Below are 18,613 nucleotides of genomic sequence, written 5' to 3' on the forward strand. Positions count from 1 at the left end.
AATTGCAGCCTGACCGTTCAGGCCGCACATGGGGAAAGCTGCTGACTCCTCGGGTTTCTAAGTTTCGGTGGGGCTCTATGGCGCTCAAAGGAGTTGAACCGGACAATGAACCAGGTTCACGACACAATTAGAATCCCTGTTCTTTATTTCTTTAAATTGGGCACCTTGTCCGACTTGTCTTGATCTCTTTCTTCAATCTTCCTGGCGCGCTTTTCTGCGTTCAACCCCTGCTCATCCACCACTAAAACTGCTTTTCCGTGTGATTGCCAAGCTGCTGCTCAGCCAATTTTTGAAGAGCAATCCAATGCCAACGCTTGATCCAACCAAGCGACGACAATAAGCCTCAATAATTTGACACGAGTACTTGCGTGAAGATGGAGTTTCGTGTCCTTCAAGGTCCAGGTATAGCGCAAACACTGAGATCAGCTTTGCAGAACCAAGCGCGCTAACCTCAGATTGATCCTGATTCAACAGAGAAATTACGACAAGTCACAAAGCTTTTGGAAACCCTTGAAAAGGACTTACAAGAGAACTCGTTGAAATCTGCACGTAAGTAGCTAGAGGGCGCTATATGGAGCCCATGCTGAGCTCAAGAACATCTTTCAGAACGAACGCAGACCCTCCTCCAGTTAAGGCAGCACGGCACCAGCCCCGACAATGCGGGGCCAATATATTCAAAAAAGGTGCGGTTAGGCAGGCAATATTGACTCGGTGTTGATTAATCTGATGATTGCAGGGTATTGAGATCTTATCAAAATATGGTGTCGACGGAGATTCACCCGATGTCCGTCGCGCCGCCCTTCGCTGTATCGCAAATGCGCTCCTACTAGATTCAAATATGCGTCAGCTTTTCGTCGACACTGGTCGCGGCGGTAAGCTGGCCGAGATGCTTAAGGTCTGGATGCAAGTTAATCCCCATGTTGCCCGCTAACCTGGAACGCAGTGCGATTCATCTGAGGATGAAATGGTTATCAGCCGGATCTTATTCCTCTCAACATATGACACTAATATGGACTTTGATAACCTAATCAATAAACATTCTTTGGGAGACAACATCAATTATGTGAGAAAGGCCACGCCCCAAGGGAATTTTAACAACTGACGGGCATCTTCTTTAGCAAATCCTCCGGCACTCCAAGCAATTTCCCAAATCCGGCAGACAGCTACTGTCACAGATCGATGAACTGGCGCTCATCGATACGTTGAAGCTGGTCTTCAACATTGCAAAGCTTTATCAGGACTTGGCTCCGACCTTCTCGCCATCCATCCCCTCCATCTTCAAGATCATCAGTCGCATCGACATTGCCCTACAACCTCTAGACGGCCTTCTTGGCACTCTGCTAAATTGCCTATCGACTCTTGACCTGGAAAATAAGAAGGGGAAGCCTTACGACGGCAATCCTATCTTCCCGACCTTCAATCAAAACTGTAATGTGGACAAACTAATCAACATTTTGGATCAAGCAGTGTCAGCATACGATCCTTTGGAACTCGAAACAAAGAGTATCCCCCTACTGCACAGTCTAATCGCCATTCACGAAGTGGCTCCTGACGGGCCTCGTAAATACATGCAATGGCTCCTTTTACCCGAGGACAGTGATCGCAGTAAGCCAATCGGGCAATCCGACACGCTCTCTTCCAAACTACTCAAGCTCTCGACCATGCCATACGCAAACCTCAAAGTTGCTATTTCCGAGCTCATGTTTGTTCTTTCTGGGAAGAACGCCGAAAGTCTAACAAGGAACATTGGCTATGGATTCGCTGCGGGTCTACTGGCATCTCGAGGCATAGATATTCCCAAATCCGCGGGCGAGGCATTTGCAACGAACTCTGAAGGTCTCGATCCGGATGTCAACCCGATTACCGGTCAAAGATGGGACGCAGAGAAACAGGACGATGGTCCGCCAATGACAAAAGAAGAGAAGGAGAGAGAAGCAGAAAGGCTCTTTGTGCTCTTCGAGAGGTAGGCCTCGTCGCACATATCCGAGAGGTTGTCATACTAATTTATATAACAGAGCCAAGGCAAATGGGATCCTCGGTGTTGAAAATCCTGTCACACAGGCTTTACATGAGGGCAGATTCGAAGAACTGTCTGATTCAGAGAGCGACTGAATGGTTGTTTATTTGCTGCTTTGGGGACCTCAACAATACACCGCTTGGCTGTCGTTGATGCTCCGCGACCATTGGGTCTTTATTTGGTTTAACGGTGTTCAGGACTCATCTGATCGGCGGAATATGAGTTCCAAAGGACAAATCTGTAGTAAGATATATGCCCACCTAGATTGACTAAGTATAAAATACTATGGCTTGGGAACAGTGTTATCCGCGCCAAGACCAAGCTCAATGACGTACGGAACACGGAGGCGGGGCTCTGGGCGGCACCAAAATTTTTCGGCAAAAAAATGAGAGTATGGCGGGGTTTTTGCGATTCATCTTGAACCATTGCTTTACCTCTTTCTTAAGTTTTCGTCGTTCATTTAGCCCCTGGTATAGCTTTGCAACAACTTTTCACCCCTTTATTTTACTACAAAGTAGCAAAAATGTCGAAGCCGTTCGACCCAGAGCAGGCTCAGAACCTGGATGATGTAGGACCCCTATCGCATCATGCTCCACGAGCACATCGGAGGGAACGCTAACAGTCATCATAGATGGAGAAGCAGTTTGCCGTCAAGGGTTTGTACCGCACAGTTGAGTTCATGGACTTCAATTTACTCACGCCATATCCACAGCCGTGGAACATCTGATGACGTACTGGTCTATTCTCGAGAAAGTGCCCGGGTCACAGCTGCGCCTGACGAAAATGGACGACGAGATCTACGAGCATTTCAAGCAAGAGTTTCCGGATTTTGACCCGGCCGAAACGATTGATGAGGAGAAGATGAAGAGCAAAGAGGGCAAGGAGAAGTGGCGGAATTGGATCAACCAGTACGAGAAGAAGGTTCACGACTTCAACTTCGGCACGATGTTACGGGCGAGCCCGAAGACGGAGTATGAGAGAGATAACACAATATTCGGTGGGTATTTGAATGTGTTTTTGGCTTGGTATGGGATGGTTGTCTAACCGGGCTTACAGCGATGCGCATGCAGTTCTACGCTATAGAAATCGCCAGGTAAGCCCTTTCCGACGCTAAATTCCGAGGTTTGTATATTAAGAAGATCCGTGTCCTATCTAGGAACCGAGCTGGTCTCAACGATTGGGTTTACGAGCAGGCCCAGGCGAAGAAGTCTAGCTCATAATTTCACGATAGCGGTCATGTCATAACCCTTCAAAACTAGAGCCATGCATTTTACATATTCGAGAACTCAATTATATGCTGTTCACATAAACTCTATGATCTCTATGACAGTAGATCTGAGTGCGGAAATGTATCTTGCATGGAGCTGTATAAAAGTCCTGGGCATAGAAGCACTGCTATGAGTGATTACATATTGCCGCATTTAGGCAGCCTGACTGCAGGAGACTCAAGGTGCCCAGATATTTATAGCTTTATAGACCCTTGATGGGGTGGTGAACAAAGAACACAGGCACTGGGGCCAAGAACAATCCAAACCGCGGCGGCCTTTGAACCCTCTGCATGAAACCCCCTTCAATATGACCATTTCCGGAAGCCAGCAGCAAAAGAAACCAAGTCTTGCATTTCTTTATTACATGGATGGAAGAATTGCGCGATGCTGTCTGATTTGTCGACCTCACCTGCTCGTCCTCTTGTCACCATCTCTCGTTTGTCTGATCCGGTCAATATTTTTCTCCAGCTACCAACACCAGCAATCTGTGGAAACCAATGAGGATATCACCACCCCCGAAATCATAGCCGAGTAATGGCTACTACTCATTTCAAGATTTACTTACATATCTTCACCCGAACACCACTGCTCAATTTCGCGACAAGGAAACATGTGCCAGCTCTGGTGGCAGGCGTATTTTGCACCTTCGTTGCTAGCTTCACCGTACCTCTCTTTTCCGTTCTCCTGGGGAAGATATTCAATCAGTTTACACTGTTTGGTGGGGGAGACATTACTGGACAGATCCTGACCCAGCGCGTATCTTCGTCTTGTATCTTGCTGGTCGGACTCGGTGCCATCGGGTGGTTCTGGAATGGGATCTATCTCATCCTCTTCGTAGCGTTTGGAGAGCTACAGGCTGCAAGTGCTCGGGATAAGCTTTTTGAGGGGCTATTGAAGAAAGATCAGCGGTTTTTTGAAGAGCAGCAAGAAGGTACGCGCACTTTCTTGAGTTGTATTCAGATGTGAGTGCGATCCAATATCTAACTGGTCTGAACCTAACTTTCTAACTATGCACAGCCAGATACAAGAGCTACAAACGGCAACCTCACAGTCTCTCGGGTTGGTATTGCAATACTCCTTCCGTACATTGGTCTCCCTCGGCCTGGCATTCTACACCTCTTGGAATCTCGCCCTTGTTATCCTCGCAGGAATCCCCGTCGTCGCGATCATAGTCCCGTTTCTCGCCCCGAAGATCAACGCCAGCATCGAATCCCAGCAAAATGAACTCAAAAGCGCTTCCAAGGTTGTCAATAATGCGGTGCTATCTATCGATACGGTGAAATGTCTCAACGGCCAGGCACTCGAGCTGAGGAAATTCAGTAGCAAAGTGGACGGGGCCGCGTCACAATTTCTCCGACAAGCGCACTTCAACTCCCTCCAAATATCCGCCATGCGGTTCATGATGTTTGGCATGTTCGTGCAGGGGTTTTGGTACGGCAGCACTCTTGCGATATCGGGAAAGCTTTCAGCTGGCGATGTTCTAAGGACATTCTGGGCGTGTTCTACGGCTGCGCAGTCTATCGAGTCTTTAATGCCGCACCTGGTGATACTAGAGAAAGGAAAGGTAGCGGCAACTGCGCTGCAAAAGGTATTGTATGAAGGCAGGGAAACAGCCATTTCAAAAGAGATGCAGGGGGCTCTATACCCTCTGCACTGCGAGGGTGATATCGAGGTAGCGGAGGTGAGTTCACCGCAGACGTGGACTCAAAATGCCACTGACTGTTCTTCAATAAGCTGTCTTTTGCATATTCTTCCCAGCCCGATCGGCTAAGTTTAGACTCCTCTAGCTTCTTCTTCCCAGCCGGGGCAACGACATTCGTAATTGGGAAAAGCGGGTCAGGAAAGAGCACGCTCGGCCAACTGCTGACCCGCTTCTACCTCCCGACATCGGGAGAGATATTTATTGATGGAAATCCTATACAAACTCTAAGCATCAACTGGATCCGTAACAATATTACGTATGTCGAGCAACGGAGCATACTTTTCAACGAGTCAATATTCAAGAACATTGCCTTCGGACGGCGAGACCACGAAGAAATCAGAAAGCAAGATGTCGAATACTCAATTGAGCTCGCGATGCTCGCAAGTACAATCGAAAATCTCCCGAGTGGCATCGATACACTCGTTGGCGAGGGTGGTAATGCTCTGAGTGGTGGTCAACGGCAAAGAGTCGCCATTGCGAGGGCTCGAGTGCGAGACTCCCCAATTCTCATCTTAGATGAGCCGACCAGTGCACTGGACGGCACAAATCGTGCGCATGTGATGGATTCAATTCGAAAATGGCGTGAAGGCAAGACTACAATAATCATCACACATGACATGTCCCAGATCAGAGACAGCGATTTTGCTTACGTCTTGGACCAAGGATCGGTCATACAAGCTGGGTATAAGGGTGAGCTCAAGCTCGACCGAAAGCTGGATGGGCTTTTCCGCGAGGATCGGGTTTCTAGTGAGAAGAGCGTTTTCGATGATTATATGTCGGATACATCGCCAATAAGTTCTGAAGAGGATTCTTATGGCCAGCCGCCTCCGCCACCACCGAAAGACTTGTACGTGAAGAGTTGCTCTGTAAATGCCCTTGTAACCTTTCAAAAGCTCACATCAGCACAGTGACCGAAACCATCCAGTCGATGTGTCTCTCAAGAAGTATCCATTCGGCCAGGCCGAAATCCCTATGGATAATCTGAGCGCATTGAGGGCCAAAAACATTCACTTCCAGCCATCATCTTCATCGTCTTTCCGAACGTTCAAGTTGCGACGTCCCAGGGCTCTCCAAAGGCGAGAAAATGAGTCCTCTCGCACCAAAAGAATATCCCCTTCACAGGCAAACCTTGGAAAACCCATCCGCAGAGCAATGCAGTCCATCTTACCAAGCTTATCACCCAAGCAGCGACTTTTCCTCTTCATCGCGTTCCTGTGCACACTCGCCCATGCCAGCGCAACACCATTATTCTCATACTTCCTCTCTCGGCTGCTCCATACATTCTACAACAAAAGCAACGACAGCAAGAGATGGGCCTTAGCCGTTCTCGGAGTGGCAATCTGTGATGCGTTCACCAACTATCTGATGTATTACCTTCTCGATGTCTGCGGTCAAGCCTGGGTTGACTGTCTACGAAAGGACGCGTTCCACCGCGTTCTTGACCAAGCTAGAGCGTGGTTTGAAGACGAAAGAAACGCTGCCTCCCAGATAAGTACCTGCCTACACGAAAGCGGAGAGGAGGTCCGAAACCTGGTTACATGCTTCAGCGGTTATATCATAGTAGCTGCGTCAGTGACGCTGATGGCAGTTATATGGAGCCTGGCGATGAGCTGGAAATTGACATTCGTTGCGTTGGCGTGTGGCCCGGTTATCTATGCCATAACGCGAGGGTTCGAGACGACCAGTGGCATATGGGATAGGCGATGTACTACGGCAAGGGTGAAGACGTCGGAAATTTTCCTCGAGACTTTCTCCGAGATACGCACAGTGAGAAGTTTGACGCTGGAGCATTACTTTCACAATAAGCATTTGAAAGCCGCGTCGGTATGTTTGACTCTGGGATTGCGCAAAGGGATATACACAGGGCTTCTTTTTGGACTTGTTGAGTCTACGATTCTCTTCGTCAGTGGTGAGTTAGGCATTCTCAGGCAGAAAACTACCGGCTAAATATAACGGCAGCCCTAATTTTCTACTACGGCGCAGCGCTGGTCAGATACGGCGAGTTCACAGTGGAAGCCATCATGTCTGTATTCTCTGTTCTGCTCTTTAGCGTCGCATACGCCAGCACGGTCATGGCTTGGAGTAAGCTCTACTCTTCTCCTCTCAATGTCCCGTCTAACCCTTCAGTCCCCCAGATAAGCACCTCCCGCGAGATGGCCAGGCGCCTTTTTCGCCTCGTTGATCTCCCAGAGCACACTTCCCACGAGCATTCCGGCCAACAACTGATCCCTAAAGTTGCACCGATACGGATTGAACGACTTACCTTCCGGTACCCTTCTCGACCTGATGCGCCCGTACTCCGAAGTGTCTCCGTCATGATTCCCGAAGGCTCCTGTACAGCAATTGTTGGGCGCTCGGGGTCCGGAAAGTCCACCGTTGCTTCCCTACTGTTATCCCTCTACGAAACTCCACCTTCACAGCGGCCGCGAATATCCCTTGGTGGCGTTGATATCCGTAACTTGCACACGCCATCGCTCCGCTCGCGCATCTCAATCGTCTCGCAGCAGCCGACTATCTTCCCAGGAACAATTCAAGAGAATATCGGTTACGGACTGGACCCTGAATCACCACTCAGTACGCTCGTTAGCGTCCGCAGCGCGGCGCGCGCGGCTGGGATAGACGAGTTCATTTCCTCGCTGCCGAGGGGCTACCAAACTGTCGTTGGAGACGGTGGCGTGGGGCTTTCTGGTGGCCAAGCGCAAAGGGTTGTCATCGCGCGAGCTCTTGTCCGCAAGCCGCAGGTATTAATCCTCGACGAGGCAACGTCCAGTCTCGACCCTGGCAGCGCAGAGACCATCCGACAGACCGTCCAGAGACTCGTTGCGGCCCGCAAAGGACTAACAGTGATCATCATCACACACGCAAGAGAAATGATGGAAATTGCAGATAACATCGTCGTGCTAGAAGAAGGTCGCGTCGTTGAAAGCGGGCCCTTCAAGACGCTCTCCAGGCGACCAACTCGGGTTGGAAAACTCAGGGCTCTGATCGAGCACCCAGCTAGCAACACAGAGAACTAGATAATCAAGAGAACTAGGTGAAATTAAATGTGAGCAAACCACTTCTGGAAGAACGCCACAGCCTGCTCCTCCGCCTCCGCCGCCTGCCGATTACTATCCTCAACGGCCGTATCAGCCCTAACACAGAACCCATGCCCAGCACCCACGTAAACCTTCACCTCGCCCTCCTTCCCCTCCATCGCCCGCTGCACAACCCCAATCGCCTTCGCCTTCAGGTTGTTATCCAATTCTCCCAACGCAAAGCTCACGGGGATTTTAAGCTTCTCAATATCCCCGGGAATCGCAAGAAGACTCGGATGGCCCGTGAACCCAGCATTGATAAGCGGCGTCTCAACGCCCTCGATAACAGTCGACGCACCGTGCGCCAGGAGAACGGTGTGTTTCCCGCCCCAGCAGAACCCCGCCGCGCCGACGGGCGTCGCGGCGCCCTCGGAGTTGCGGAGAGCGGTGAAGAAAGCTTCCACGATGGGGTAGGACCGTCCCGGGCGGTTTTTCACGATGAACGGCACGAGGCCGTAGAGGACGGTTGCGATGTGGTAGCTGTTCTCGTTAGCCTCCAACTTGTCCACAGGAAAAGTATGCATGTTAATGTTAATATTAATGGGAACAAATACGGTTTAGTAATCCAATCCAAGAGCGAGCCCGTCTTCATGACAGCGCGGATCGCATCGAGGCCCCAAACTGGCGCGGCGGTTCCTGTCGTACAGTATCACATGTCAACAGAGATAGTCGAAAACTCGGTTGATAGAGCGCGCACCCTTCATAAAATCCGGCAAATAAACGCGAAACTTCCCCCTCTGCGCATAATGGTCTGCGAGAATTCGATTGTTCACGAATTCCCAGCCAAAGGCGTCGGGGATGATGACGACGATGCCCCGGACCTCTGATGCTGGGGCCGAGGGCTCGGCGACGTAAACGTCCAGGCCGTGCAGGCTTGTGACGCGGCCGGTTGGGGTGCCCGGGTTGATGTGGCCGGCGAAGCAGTCGGGGCAGGACATTTCGGACTTATTAGAGAGAAGTGTTTGAAAAGGAAATGTTGTCGGGAGATTGGTGATTGAGTGTGACGGGAGGAGGGAAAAGTGTGGAAGAGGGTTTGAGACTTTGTTGTTGGACAGGGTTGTGTTTGGCCGGGGATAACAGGGGTTAACTCCGATGGGAGCGGCACCAGGCAGATAAAGCACAGTCTGGAGTGCAGAGTAAGTACTATCGAGATAATCTTGGAAGCAAGGGTGAGGTATATAACAGGAGAGGCTGTCAAAAGAAGCTCCGTTGCACAGCTTCCGAATTATCAGATGCACGTGTCAGAGCGGGTTTCAGGCCGGACGGAACCCTGCAAACAAAGTCCGGTCCGTCGCATTGCAGATGGCCATTGATCTCTGGCGTGGGTTTGGGTCGTCTCTTGGCAATGCTTAAGCTGTGGGATCCCAGAGTCCCGTCTCCTCGTGGCGTCTCCACAGCTGGATGCATCCGACTTCGGATTCTTCTTCTCCATGATGAGTAAATAGAAACGGGGGGACCCTGAGACATAATAGAAAAAGAGAAAAAGTAAGAACCCTCTTGTAAGCACTATGGACACCAGCGCAGCCACTCCTAGCCAGCAGCTACAGCAAAAACTCCCCCTTCGTCTTCGCCACCTGCTCATCAAAATACGGCTGAAAAGCCAACCACCCCTTCTCAGGCCCCCCGACCTGCGCCGCCGAATACGCCGCCTCCTCCTCATCGATCACAATCTTCCGATACCCCGCGGCCGCCGCCGCATCCGCCATCAACTGCGCCTGACACGTCTTATCAAGACTAATGAACCAAAACGCCGCCTCATCCACACTCCCCCCCACTGTCAACAGCCCATGATTCTGTAAAATCACCGCCTTATTCCCATCCCCGAGCGCCGCCGCAATGCGCCGCCCCTCCTCGGCGTCGACAACCACGCCCCGGAACTCGCGGTACACCGCATGCGACTTGTAGAACCGCAGCGCGTCCTGCGTGAGCATCTCCAGCTCGCGCCCGAAACACGAGAACGCCTTCCCCGCGACGCTGTGCGCGTGGCACGCCGCGTTGACATCCGGGCGCGCCCTGTGGATCGCCGAGTGGATTGCGAAGGCGGGGAGGTTGATGGGCTCGTCGCCCTCGACGACGGTGCCGGCGTCGTCGACGAGGATCAGGTCCGACACCTTGATGAGGGAGAAGTGTGCCGAGAGCGGGTTAATCCCTGTCACCACGGGCACCGAAGCAGTCAGTCAGTCAGTCAGTCAGTCAGTCAGTCAATATGTCCGTTGACCGGGATTTCCCTGTCTTTCTGGGAATGGCAGCGAGGACGAGAACTTACAAAAATGGTCCGTGAGAATCGGATCGCGCACGGAGATGTGTCCCGCAACGCCCTCGTCGAAGCCCCGGTCCGCAAAGACCCGGAATGCAGCGGCGAGATGCTCCTTGCGGTAGAGCCGCTCGTCCTCGAGGCTGTCGAAGCGAGGGTAGCTGCGGATTTTCAGAGTCATGCCGGTCTTTGTCTTGCCGAGGACTTGCACCTGCGGAGGGTTTGGGGCGCGGGTGGTGGTGGTGGTGGTAATGTCATCACTGGTGGACTTGGTTGTTGGTACGGCGACGGGGTGTTGGATGTCACTTAGGGTTGTGGGGGCCATCGTGCGAAGTGACGAGGAGAGAGTATTCTTGTAAGTATAGGTATAACTAACTACTTCGAAGTGCTGTGTTGGAAGATGAAATCCGTTGAGATTCAACCCAGCTAGAAAGTCTCGTCTCTATGCTTCTCCAACCCCGCTTGAGTCGGTGCATATCCGTCGCTGGTGTGCAAGAGTCCACGGAAAAGCCACCCCTTTTCCGACCCGAGGTTATAGGGGGTTAAAGACCTCGTTTCCACTAGATATTCAGACGAGATGCTGTCATCCTGTATCTCGGTGAGCTACCTCGCAGATCAACGTTCTGGGAAGACAACGCAGAGACGGGGTACGGGTTGTCCGAGCTTTCGTCCGACACTGCTGGGGGAAGTGCGTTCAGCTCGAAGGGGCAGTCCATTACACTGCGACTGTGATGATTCCATGAACTGACCACGAAGGCGAGAGTCGGCTTCATTTTTTATAGCGCTACCAGATATCTATTGATCATCCAGGAATGAATTTTTTTAATTTTTTTTTTAGGAAAATGTTCAGAACCCGAATCCAATCTGAGAAGAAACAGAGAACCCAAGAGAAAGACATCTATTTTCCCTGCGCAGTGCAGCCAAAGCCTCTGGCGTGCCTTCTACTCACTTTTTCCCTCAACCCATTCCGCCTCTTCGTCGTCTGCCTTTTCCTCTTCGTCGCCGTCGTCCACGTCCTCGTCCTCTTCTGCCTTCGTATCCGTCTCCGGCGCAGCCTTTCCATTGTCCTCCTCCGCGGGCTTAAACGCCGGGATCACTTCCGCCTCAAATATCTCGGGTACCTTCAGGCGCGCATAGACATCATAGCATAGCATGGGTAATTGTCCACATAGGCCAGGCCCGGTCTCACCACGACTAGGATTTTGTGGCCCTCGTACCGGTCCATACGCGGCCGCCAGCAGTACTGATGGAGGGTAGCGTGGTCCGATTCCCTCCGGAAGACACCATCCAGCTCCGTTATGCCACGCAAGACTGGTTGGCCGTTGATCCAGGTTTCACAATTGACCATAGACCGGACAGCCTTCAAGAACACGTCGGCCAGGCCATCGCGTCTCTCTTCGGCGAGTGGCGAGGAGCTGGGATATGCGTCCCGCAAGAGGTAGCAGAAGGGCTCGCTGGCGAGCATATCGTCGGCAAACCCACAATAAGATATTTAACCTTTTAATAACTTGCTAAGAGTTAAATAGTAATAATCCTGCTATAATAAAGTTATTTTAAATATTTTTAGGTATAAAAATCTTCTTATAAGCCTCTAGATAGGCCTTTAAAAAGTCTAATTTATTAATAAAGTTAAATTCTAGGTATATTCTATACTCTACTAATTCCTTATATATATATTTTAGTAGACTAAAATAATAATTAATATCTAGTAGCTACAAAAAATATAATAAATAAGAAAATATATAGATAAGTATAATATTATTATTACTACATGCTTTATTAAAGATAGGCATAAAATAGCTTCTATAGCTATCAAGAACTAGAAGTTAATATTAACCTATTAACGGCCTTTTCGTGTCTGTCGGCATTGTACTTTCCGAACTCGGTATTCGGCGCGTGGTGACGCTCACGGAGTTGGCTAAACGTTGGGTCTGCCTTCGCCAGAGTACCCCGTAAGTCGTATTGGCTAAAGCCAGTCAGTACGGGAAAGAACTTATAAATCCTCACAAATCCAGGAAGCGATATGGCTACTCACCCTTATAAAACCGCTCGAACATATACGTAAGCTCATGACCGAATTCTGTATCCCCGACGGTATCGTCTGGCCCGGTCTTTCCGTCTAGGTACCAGAAAGGATTCTGGAAGAGGCGCTCGTGGACGGTGATGTGTATCAGCAACTCGGCCAGGACATCCCCAAAGTGGGAAGCCGCAGTGGGAGGAAGGATGCGCCCTGGGCCAGTCCAGTTGTACGCAGAACCCCTCAACGCTGATGATCAGCCGTTGGATCTGGTAGCCGGGCAGGACATCGATGTCGTGGATGATGTATTCAGTTATCTACGCCCGAGCCAGAGTGTACATCTCCCAGTAGAAATTCCCCAGGCCATCGGGATCGAACCCCCACTCCGCGGCACCCTGTGTGATGAGGGAGTTGGCACACCCCATCAATTGGTGGTAGTCAGGGCGCCGCAAAATAAAGCGCCCACAGTACTTTCTGCGGAAAGCGTCTTCCTCGTTCATCTCCTCCATAGAAGGTATCCATTCGGGGTTCCGAAGAGGGGTGTACCGCCTCCATAGCCTTTCGTTTGAGGGCGCTGCGGGTCTGCACCATTGTTGTGGAGAGTATATGTGAGAAAGCAAAGAGATGTGAAAATTTTGGAGGGAAGAGAGGGTAAAGGGGAAGACTGGCAAACATTTTAAACCAGTCTTGCCTCCCTGGTGTGTGGCCTTTGTCCAGCCAGTTCCCAAGGAAAGTTCTTTGCGTTGCCTTCCTTTACAGTATGGGGAACTGCCTCCGCCCTCATCAGGAAAATGACGCGCCAGCTTGCTGCAGGACAGTACAATGAGCTGTCCCGGGTCAACGCAGTGATAGTCCACTGGGATCCCTTTGACTTGTTAAAAATAAATCACGCAAAGCTCTTGGCTGCTGCCAATGACCTCCTGTCTCGGAGTGACGAGGCAAGCAGCCACTGAGGTTCGCTGTCTGTCATGGGAGTGACGGGCGACATACAAACGATTTCCAATATTCTGGAACCGTGCATAGGGTGGAGCATGGCTAACTGCAGGAAAGGCCAGCCGAAGACATTATAGGCCCGTAAGTTCAGCGAGCACAGCTCTGTGTCGGGTCAGGGCAGATTGCTGGGGGGGGGGGGGCTTCTCCAGAGCTCCTTATACCCCAGGGGTCCCCGACAGCTCCTCAGTTGAGGTCTCTCTCCCGATATCCAGAACAAACTACACACACTATCTTCATACCAATCAAGCACTCCACGCACCAACCCAAGCGATGGATCGCATCCAGTGTAAGATCGTAGTCGGAATCGACTACGGCACGAACAAAACATGCCAGTGTAGCACCACGCTCGTTGTCTCCAGAAACGATGGCGCAGACGGGCTAATGGCCCCTGCCATTGCCTGTTGGGTCCTCAGGAGGGTTCGAACTAGCAGTCCCCAACTTACAATCATCCTTCCAGCTAACTTGATGCCAGGGAACGCAGACCAAAGCCGGGGAGTACGGTAGAAATAATATCATACTAAAACACACCGACGGAGATTCCCTCACAAAGGGGGTTAAGATCCTGCAGGACACTCGGGATAGGCCCGCTCCTGAAACCATTGACGAAGGTGAGTCGACCCTGTAACCCACGCCTCTCTCAGATGTTCTTTGGATACTTCCCGCTGACGCCAAAATAGGGGGTTCGCACTGTCGGCATAATTGTCTGCGATTTAAACGGAATCCCCCTCCAGGATCTGTTGCACCAGCGGGTGTATGGCCGGCTCAGGTACGTATCTGACTGCAATTGTGCAATGGAGGGTGCAGACACCAGATCCAGCTCAAAACCAGCCTCAAGGACCACAGATTAGATTCGTGGTGTCAGCATTCGGAAAACAGCTTGGTTCTCTTGAGATTCCCATCTCGTTTTGATGGATAATGACGCTGAGATTGTTTCTGCTTGAGGTCATTCAACCATCCCTCATTTTCTTTCCTTTGTCTGCTCTTCAGTTTGTTTACTCCCTCCTTCTGTCTTTTGCTTCTTTCCTTCCTTCTTTGTTTCAGTTCTCTTTCCTTTGTTCGCACGTACTGGGAGTTTCATCATGTTCTTACGCTTCTCCCGTCAGAGAAATTGAGACGCTCCAGTCGTTGATCGCGATCGCATACTCGGTTCGCATTTGTTCATCAGGAACAATAAAAGCAATTGACCTTTGGCGAAGGCAAAATGAGGAGAGCTGGTGGAGAGATCAGTCTTGTTCGTTACCTAATGTAGCCTTGTGGCGCAGCAACAAGAACTGACCTCTGGAAGTCAATCGATGGTGAAAAGGATCCCCACGATGAAAGATACCCAATTTCACCCCCAGCAAGTTGAACAACATGACACCGAAAGTAGACTCTGGCTTCCTCCACCCACAACCGCCTGCCAGCGCTCGCTGCCAAGTGATTGACTTCGCAACCACCGACCCCGCTCTCCCCGAGTACAAGAACCACCTTGCAGCCGTCATCGACAACGCCCTCACCGCAGAGGAATGCAAAGAAATCATCCGTCTGGCTGAAGGAAGTACCACCGACGGCATCTGGAAGCGTGCCCTCATCAACATCGGCAATGGCCGCCAAATGCTCGCCACCGACTCCCGTAACTGCGGCCGCATTATCCTCGACAGCCCCGACCTCGCAGGGAAGCTATTCGCCCGGCTCCTTCCATTCATGCAGGGACTGGGCATCGTCAAGCTCGACAATCGGCCGCTTGTGACGGGGCTCGCGGGCCGGAATCGCACGTACCAGATGACCCGGTTCAATGAGCGCCTGCGGTGCCTCAAGTACGTCGGCGGTGAGTATTTCCGACCACACTGCGATGCCCACTACACTGCGCCTGGTACGGGGGATAAGTCGTATTTCACGATCCATTTGTATCTAAACGGGGAGGGGAACCAAGATCTTGAGGAGTTGGAGTGCGCGGAGAGGGACTCGCGGATGACAGTGGATGCCGTGGGAGGAACAAACTTGGATCTGGGGGGGAAGTTGCTTGGGGGCGCGACGTCTTTCTTACCGCGGCCTGCAGAGAATGAGAGGCATGCGAGGGTGTTTCCGAAGACTGGGTCGGTCCTTGTCTTTCAGCAGAATAATCTCCTTCACAGTGGAGATCCGGTGTTTCGGGGTACGAAGTATACCCTGAGGACGGATGTGATGTATGAACGTGTTAGATGATCAGACTGCAGTATGCCATCTCCGATAATCGGGAATTTTGCCTCATCATCGTATTGCCGGAGAAATGCTATCAACACAAGGTGGTTGTGCATACAAATCTGAGCTGCCATCAGGGACCTCGGATCCCAGTGCGCACTGCCGAGTCATCCTTCCTCACACATGTAATCCTGGCTCCCAATCATCCTGCAACTCGGCCTCGGGAGTTGTGCATCTGGGATTGTTCTGTCCAGCCATGCTCTCCCTTTCAGCTGACATCAACCCTGCTGTCGAGCTCAGCTCGTCAGCGCCAGCGTCACAACATCGCGGTTTCAGCTGTTTCAATTCGTACCACCCAAGACAATAAGGTACAAAGTGTTGAGCCTCGGATTGACGGCCGAGTCAAGGTGAGTTCTTTTCAAGCTGGAGCGTGCAATTTATGGCTGCAAAACTTTTGTTTCGCTGCAGCTTCCAACAGCACCAATTCATCGATCTGAGGAATCCCAGATGCCTCGCTGACCCACCGGAAGCGGAGTTATTTTGCTGCCTAGCGCTGACTCTCCAGAGTTCACCGAAATAGCGAAATGAAGCCACGCATTGTCAGCCTTGTTCGTTTGGCTTGCAAACGAGCCAAAGCCACAGTCGACGCGACGAATCGAGCGACTCGGGATCGGCGATGCAAACATGAATATCCACTCTCCCCAGCCACAACAATCCGGGAGCCAAAAGGAGCTGCGGAAGTGCCGGATTTCCCTGCCCTGTGAGCTCATGGATCGCCAATCGATGCCAATGAGGCCTGAGAGTTCTTCAGGTTGGCCCACTCACTGCCAAACCAGAGAACCAGGGCGCTCTTGGCTTCCCAGACCCGTTAGCGCGGTGCTCGGCTTGCTGCAGTTGTGAAATCATACCCCTTGGTTTTAAATTTGGGCCGATCTGTCTCGTGTCTGACCACATGCCTCTCCTTCCCTGAGGTATAAACTCACCTTCACTCTCTCTTCTTCTTCTTGGAAATTTGTCATCTTCCGCAAGAAGTACCCGTGGGTAGCATTCCGCGGGTCAACAAGATGAAGACTACAGCAACAGCGCTTGCTTTGGCGGGATTTCTCTCCGGTATACATTCCTTGCTCCGCGTACACCACGCCCACCGACCCCTAATCTCATCTGAATTCTTCTAGGCGCAGCATCAATCCCTAACGACGCCGCGCGAGAGGTATCGCCAGTGCAGCGGTCGTTCCCGAACGCTCCGGACGCATATACCCCAGCCGATGTTGATTGCCCTGCTAATCGTCCCGAGATCCGTCTCGGCTCGTCGCTCTCGCAAAACGAGACTTCGTGGCTCGAAACCAGACGTGAGAAGACCCAATCCGCGCTGAGGGACTTTTTCGGTCATGTTACAATTCGGGACTTCGACGCGGCCGCATATCTCGACCGGGTCTCTAACAATTCCTCGGACCTGCCCAACATCGGCATAGCGGTCTCTGGTGGTGGATACCGTGCTTTGATGAACGGTGCTGGAGCTATAAAGGCTTTCGACAGCCGGACGGAAAACTCGACCAGCGAGGGTCAGCTGGGTGGCTTGCTGCAATCCTCAACTTATCTTTCTGGCCTGAGCGGTGGTGGTTGGCTTGTCGGCTCTATCTACATCAATAATTTCACAACCATCTCGTCGCTGCAGACGACCGAGGATGGGGATGTGTGGCAATTCCAGAACTCGATTTTCGAAGGTCCCGATGAGGGCGGCATTCAGCTCTTCGATTCAGTCGGCTACTATCGAGACATCTACGATCAGGTTCAACACAAAGAAGATGCTAATTATGAAACATCGATCACGGACTACTGGTATGCCTCTTAACGTCCCTGAATTGACGAAGTGGTTGGATCTGGCACTAAAATCTTGGCCCAGGGGACGTGCTCTTTCCTATCAATTAGTAAATGCTTCAAATGGCGGCCCGAGTTTCACCTGGTCCTCGATTGCCTTGTCCAATGAGTTCCAGGACGCCAATATGCCACTGCCTATCTTGGTCGCCGACGGTCGTTTTCCTGGCGAACTCGTAATCAGTAGCAATGCAACCGTCTACGAATTCAACCCCTGGGAGTTTGGCAGCTTTGATCCTACTATATACGGATTTGCGCCATTGGAGTATCTCGGTTCGCGCTTTGAAAACGGCTCCCTCCCAGAAGATGAAAGCTGTGTTCGTGGGTTTGACAACGCTGGGTTTGTTATGGGCACTTCGTCCAGTCTGTTCAACCAGTTCTTCCTGCAGCTCAATGACACCGGCCTTCCGGATTTCTTGACGGAATCCATCTCCGGCCTTCTCGGGGAGATAGGCGAAGATAATAATGACATTGCCGTGTATTCGCCTAATCCCTTCTTCGGCTGGCTGCCGGAGCTCTCCCCTTATGCGAACGAACGAAATCTCGACGTTGTCGACGGTGGCGAGGACCTTCAGAACATTCCCCTGCACCCTCTGATCCAGCCCGCCCGTCATGTTGACGTGATCTTCGCTGTCGACTCATCCGCGGATACCGAGCATAATTGGCCGAACGGCACCGCTCTCGTCGCCACCTACGAGCGGAGTATCAGCTCGACTGGAATGAGCAACGGCACCGAATTCCCTGCCGTTCCAGACGTAAACTCCTTCGTCAATCTCGGCTTGAACAGCCGTCCCACGTTCTTCGGATGCGACAGCTCCAACACCTCCGCTCCCTTGATTGTCTATCTGCCCAACAACCCCTACAGCTACTTCTCCAACTTCTCAACCTTCACTCCCAGCTACTCGGAAGAGGAGCGGGACGGCGCCATCCAGAACGGATACGACGTCGTGACCATGGGTAACAGCACCGGAGACAGCAACTGGTCCGCTTGCGTCGGCTGCGCGATCCTCAGCCGCTCCTTCGACCGAACTAACCAGCAAGTCCCCGCGATTTGCACCCAGTGCTTCGACAGATACTGTTGGGATGGATCCACGAACACCAGCGCGCCTGGTGAATACGCACCTACTACGATCGTTGATACACAGGAGGACGCCGGTTCTGGGGTTTTCCCGACCGTGTTCTCGACCGTAGTTGCGGTCAGCGTTGCGATCTTCACGACGGTCTGAAATTTAGGACACAATCAATTCGAC

General features: G+C 51.6%; 10 protein-coding genes across 10 annotated transcripts; 6 read left to right on the forward strand and 4 right to left on the reverse strand.

Annotated features, from left to right (window-relative positions):
* Nucleotides 1-374: 374 nt before the first annotated feature.
* On the forward strand, nucleotides 375-2,112 carry BJX67DRAFT_378192 (synembryn; the record flags this gene model as incomplete). Its single annotated transcript, XM_071032296.1, has 7 exons — nucleotides 375-402; nucleotides 475-549; nucleotides 607-683; nucleotides 737-895; nucleotides 944-1,063; nucleotides 1,119-1,963; nucleotides 2,016-2,112. The coding sequence occupies 7 exons, from the start codon at nucleotides 375-377 to the stop codon at nucleotides 2,110-2,112; spliced, it is 1,401 nt and encodes a 466-aa protein (XP_070889180.1).
* Nucleotides 2,113-2,540: 428 nt separating this feature from the next.
* On the forward strand, nucleotides 2,541-3,237 carry BJX67DRAFT_378193 (polysaccharide biosynthesis domain-containing protein; the record flags this gene model as incomplete). The annotated part of the gene is made up of 5 exons (XM_071032297.1): nucleotides 2,541-2,585; nucleotides 2,649-2,673; nucleotides 2,730-3,014; nucleotides 3,074-3,110; nucleotides 3,174-3,237. The coding sequence occupies 5 exons, from the start codon at nucleotides 2,541-2,543 to the stop codon at nucleotides 3,235-3,237; spliced, it is 456 nt and encodes a 151-aa protein (XP_070889181.1).
* A 582-nt stretch (nucleotides 3,238-3,819) lies between these two features.
* On the forward strand, nucleotides 3,820-8,004 carry BJX67DRAFT_370223 (ABC transporter ATP-binding protein; the record flags this gene model as incomplete). The annotated part of the gene is made up of 6 exons (XM_071030888.1): nucleotides 3,820-4,247; nucleotides 4,303-4,966; nucleotides 5,020-5,834; nucleotides 5,896-6,896; nucleotides 6,947-7,069; nucleotides 7,115-8,004. The coding sequence occupies 6 exons, from the start codon at nucleotides 3,820-3,822 to the stop codon at nucleotides 8,002-8,004; spliced, it is 3,921 nt and encodes a 1,306-aa protein (XP_070889182.1).
* A 23-nt stretch (nucleotides 8,005-8,027) lies between these two features.
* On the reverse strand, nucleotides 8,028-9,002 carry BJX67DRAFT_378195 (dienelactone hydrolase family protein; the record flags this gene model as incomplete). Its single annotated transcript, XM_071032298.1, has 3 exons — nucleotides 8,028-8,544; nucleotides 8,619-8,700; nucleotides 8,762-9,002. 3 exons carry the CDS (start codon nucleotides 9,000-9,002, stop codon nucleotides 8,028-8,030), a joined length of 840 nt encoding a protein of 279 aa, XP_070889183.1.
* Nucleotides 9,003-9,303: 301 nt separating this feature from the next.
* Nucleotides 9,304-10,878, reverse strand: BJX67DRAFT_277264 (class II aldolase/adducin family protein). The gene is made up of 2 exons (XM_071026583.1): nucleotides 10,331-10,878; nucleotides 9,304-10,213 (listed from the first exon to the last, which is right to left on the reverse strand). Exons 1-2 carry the CDS (start codon nucleotides 10,641-10,643, stop codon nucleotides 9,606-9,608), a joined length of 921 nt encoding a protein of 306 aa, XP_070889184.1. The 5' UTR covers nucleotides 10,644-10,878; the 3' UTR covers nucleotides 9,304-9,605.
* Nucleotides 10,879-11,259: 381 nt separating this feature from the next.
* BJX67DRAFT_378197 (uncharacterized protein) lies at nucleotides 11,260-11,783 on the reverse strand (the record flags this gene model as incomplete). The annotated part of the gene is made up of 2 exons (XM_071032299.1): nucleotides 11,260-11,439; nucleotides 11,508-11,783. The coding sequence occupies 2 exons, from the start codon at nucleotides 11,781-11,783 to the stop codon at nucleotides 11,260-11,262; spliced, it is 456 nt and encodes a 151-aa protein (XP_070889185.1).
* A 347-nt stretch (nucleotides 11,784-12,130) lies between these two features.
* BJX67DRAFT_378198 (uncharacterized protein) lies at nucleotides 12,131-12,844 on the reverse strand (the record flags this gene model as incomplete). The annotated part of the gene is made up of 3 exons (XM_071032300.1): nucleotides 12,131-12,284; nucleotides 12,350-12,577; nucleotides 12,657-12,844. 3 exons carry the CDS (start codon nucleotides 12,842-12,844, stop codon nucleotides 12,131-12,133), a joined length of 570 nt encoding a protein of 189 aa, XP_070889186.1.
* A 754-nt stretch (nucleotides 12,845-13,598) lies between these two features.
* BJX67DRAFT_378199 (uncharacterized protein) lies at nucleotides 13,599-14,027 on the forward strand (the record flags this gene model as incomplete). Its single annotated transcript, XM_071032301.1, has 3 exons — nucleotides 13,599-13,745; nucleotides 13,801-13,949; nucleotides 14,006-14,027. 3 exons carry the CDS (start codon nucleotides 13,599-13,601, stop codon nucleotides 14,025-14,027), a joined length of 318 nt encoding a protein of 105 aa, XP_070889187.1.
* Nucleotides 14,028-14,586: 559 nt separating this feature from the next.
* Nucleotides 14,587-15,743, forward strand: BJX67DRAFT_277284 (uncharacterized protein). The gene has a single exon (XM_071026584.1). It carries the CDS (start codon nucleotides 14,682-14,684, stop codon nucleotides 15,510-15,512), a length of 831 nt encoding a protein of 276 aa, XP_070889188.1. The 5' UTR covers nucleotides 14,587-14,681; the 3' UTR covers nucleotides 15,513-15,743.
* A 689-nt stretch (nucleotides 15,744-16,432) lies between these two features.
* Nucleotides 16,433-18,589, forward strand: BJX67DRAFT_390921 (lysophospholipase family protein; the record flags this gene model as incomplete). The annotated part of the gene is made up of 3 exons (XM_071034691.1): nucleotides 16,433-16,598; nucleotides 16,664-17,327; nucleotides 17,392-18,589. The coding sequence occupies exons 1-3, from the start codon at nucleotides 16,553-16,555 to the stop codon at nucleotides 18,587-18,589; spliced, it is 1,908 nt and encodes a 635-aa protein (XP_070889189.1). The 5' UTR covers nucleotides 16,433-16,552.
* Between the last annotated feature and the right edge of the window lie 24 nt (nucleotides 18,590-18,613).

The sequence above is a fragment of the Aspergillus lucknowensis genome, assembly GCF_044049455.1.
Source record: "Aspergillus lucknowensis strain CBS 449.75 chromosome Unknown BJX67scaffold_6, whole genome shotgun sequence".
Taxonomy (NCBI): Eukaryota; Fungi; Ascomycota; class Eurotiomycetes; order Eurotiales; family Aspergillaceae; genus Aspergillus; species Aspergillus lucknowensis.

What these genes read in the sequence shown, in the direction of transcription:
- BJX67DRAFT_277264 (XM_071026583.1), bottom strand. Translation starts at nt 10,643, where the DNA reads ATGGCCCCCACAACCCTAAGTGACATCCAACACCCCGTCGCCGTACCA. An exon ending in GATTCTCACGGACCATTTTT is followed by an intron (nt 10,214 to 10,330) that starts GTAAGTTCTCGT and finishes CCGTGGTGACAG; the next exon opens with GGATTAACCCGCTCTCGGCA.
- BJX67DRAFT_277284 (XM_071026584.1), top strand. Translation starts at nt 14,682, where the DNA reads ATGACACCGAAAGTAGACTCTGGCTTCCTCCACCCACAACCGCCTGCC.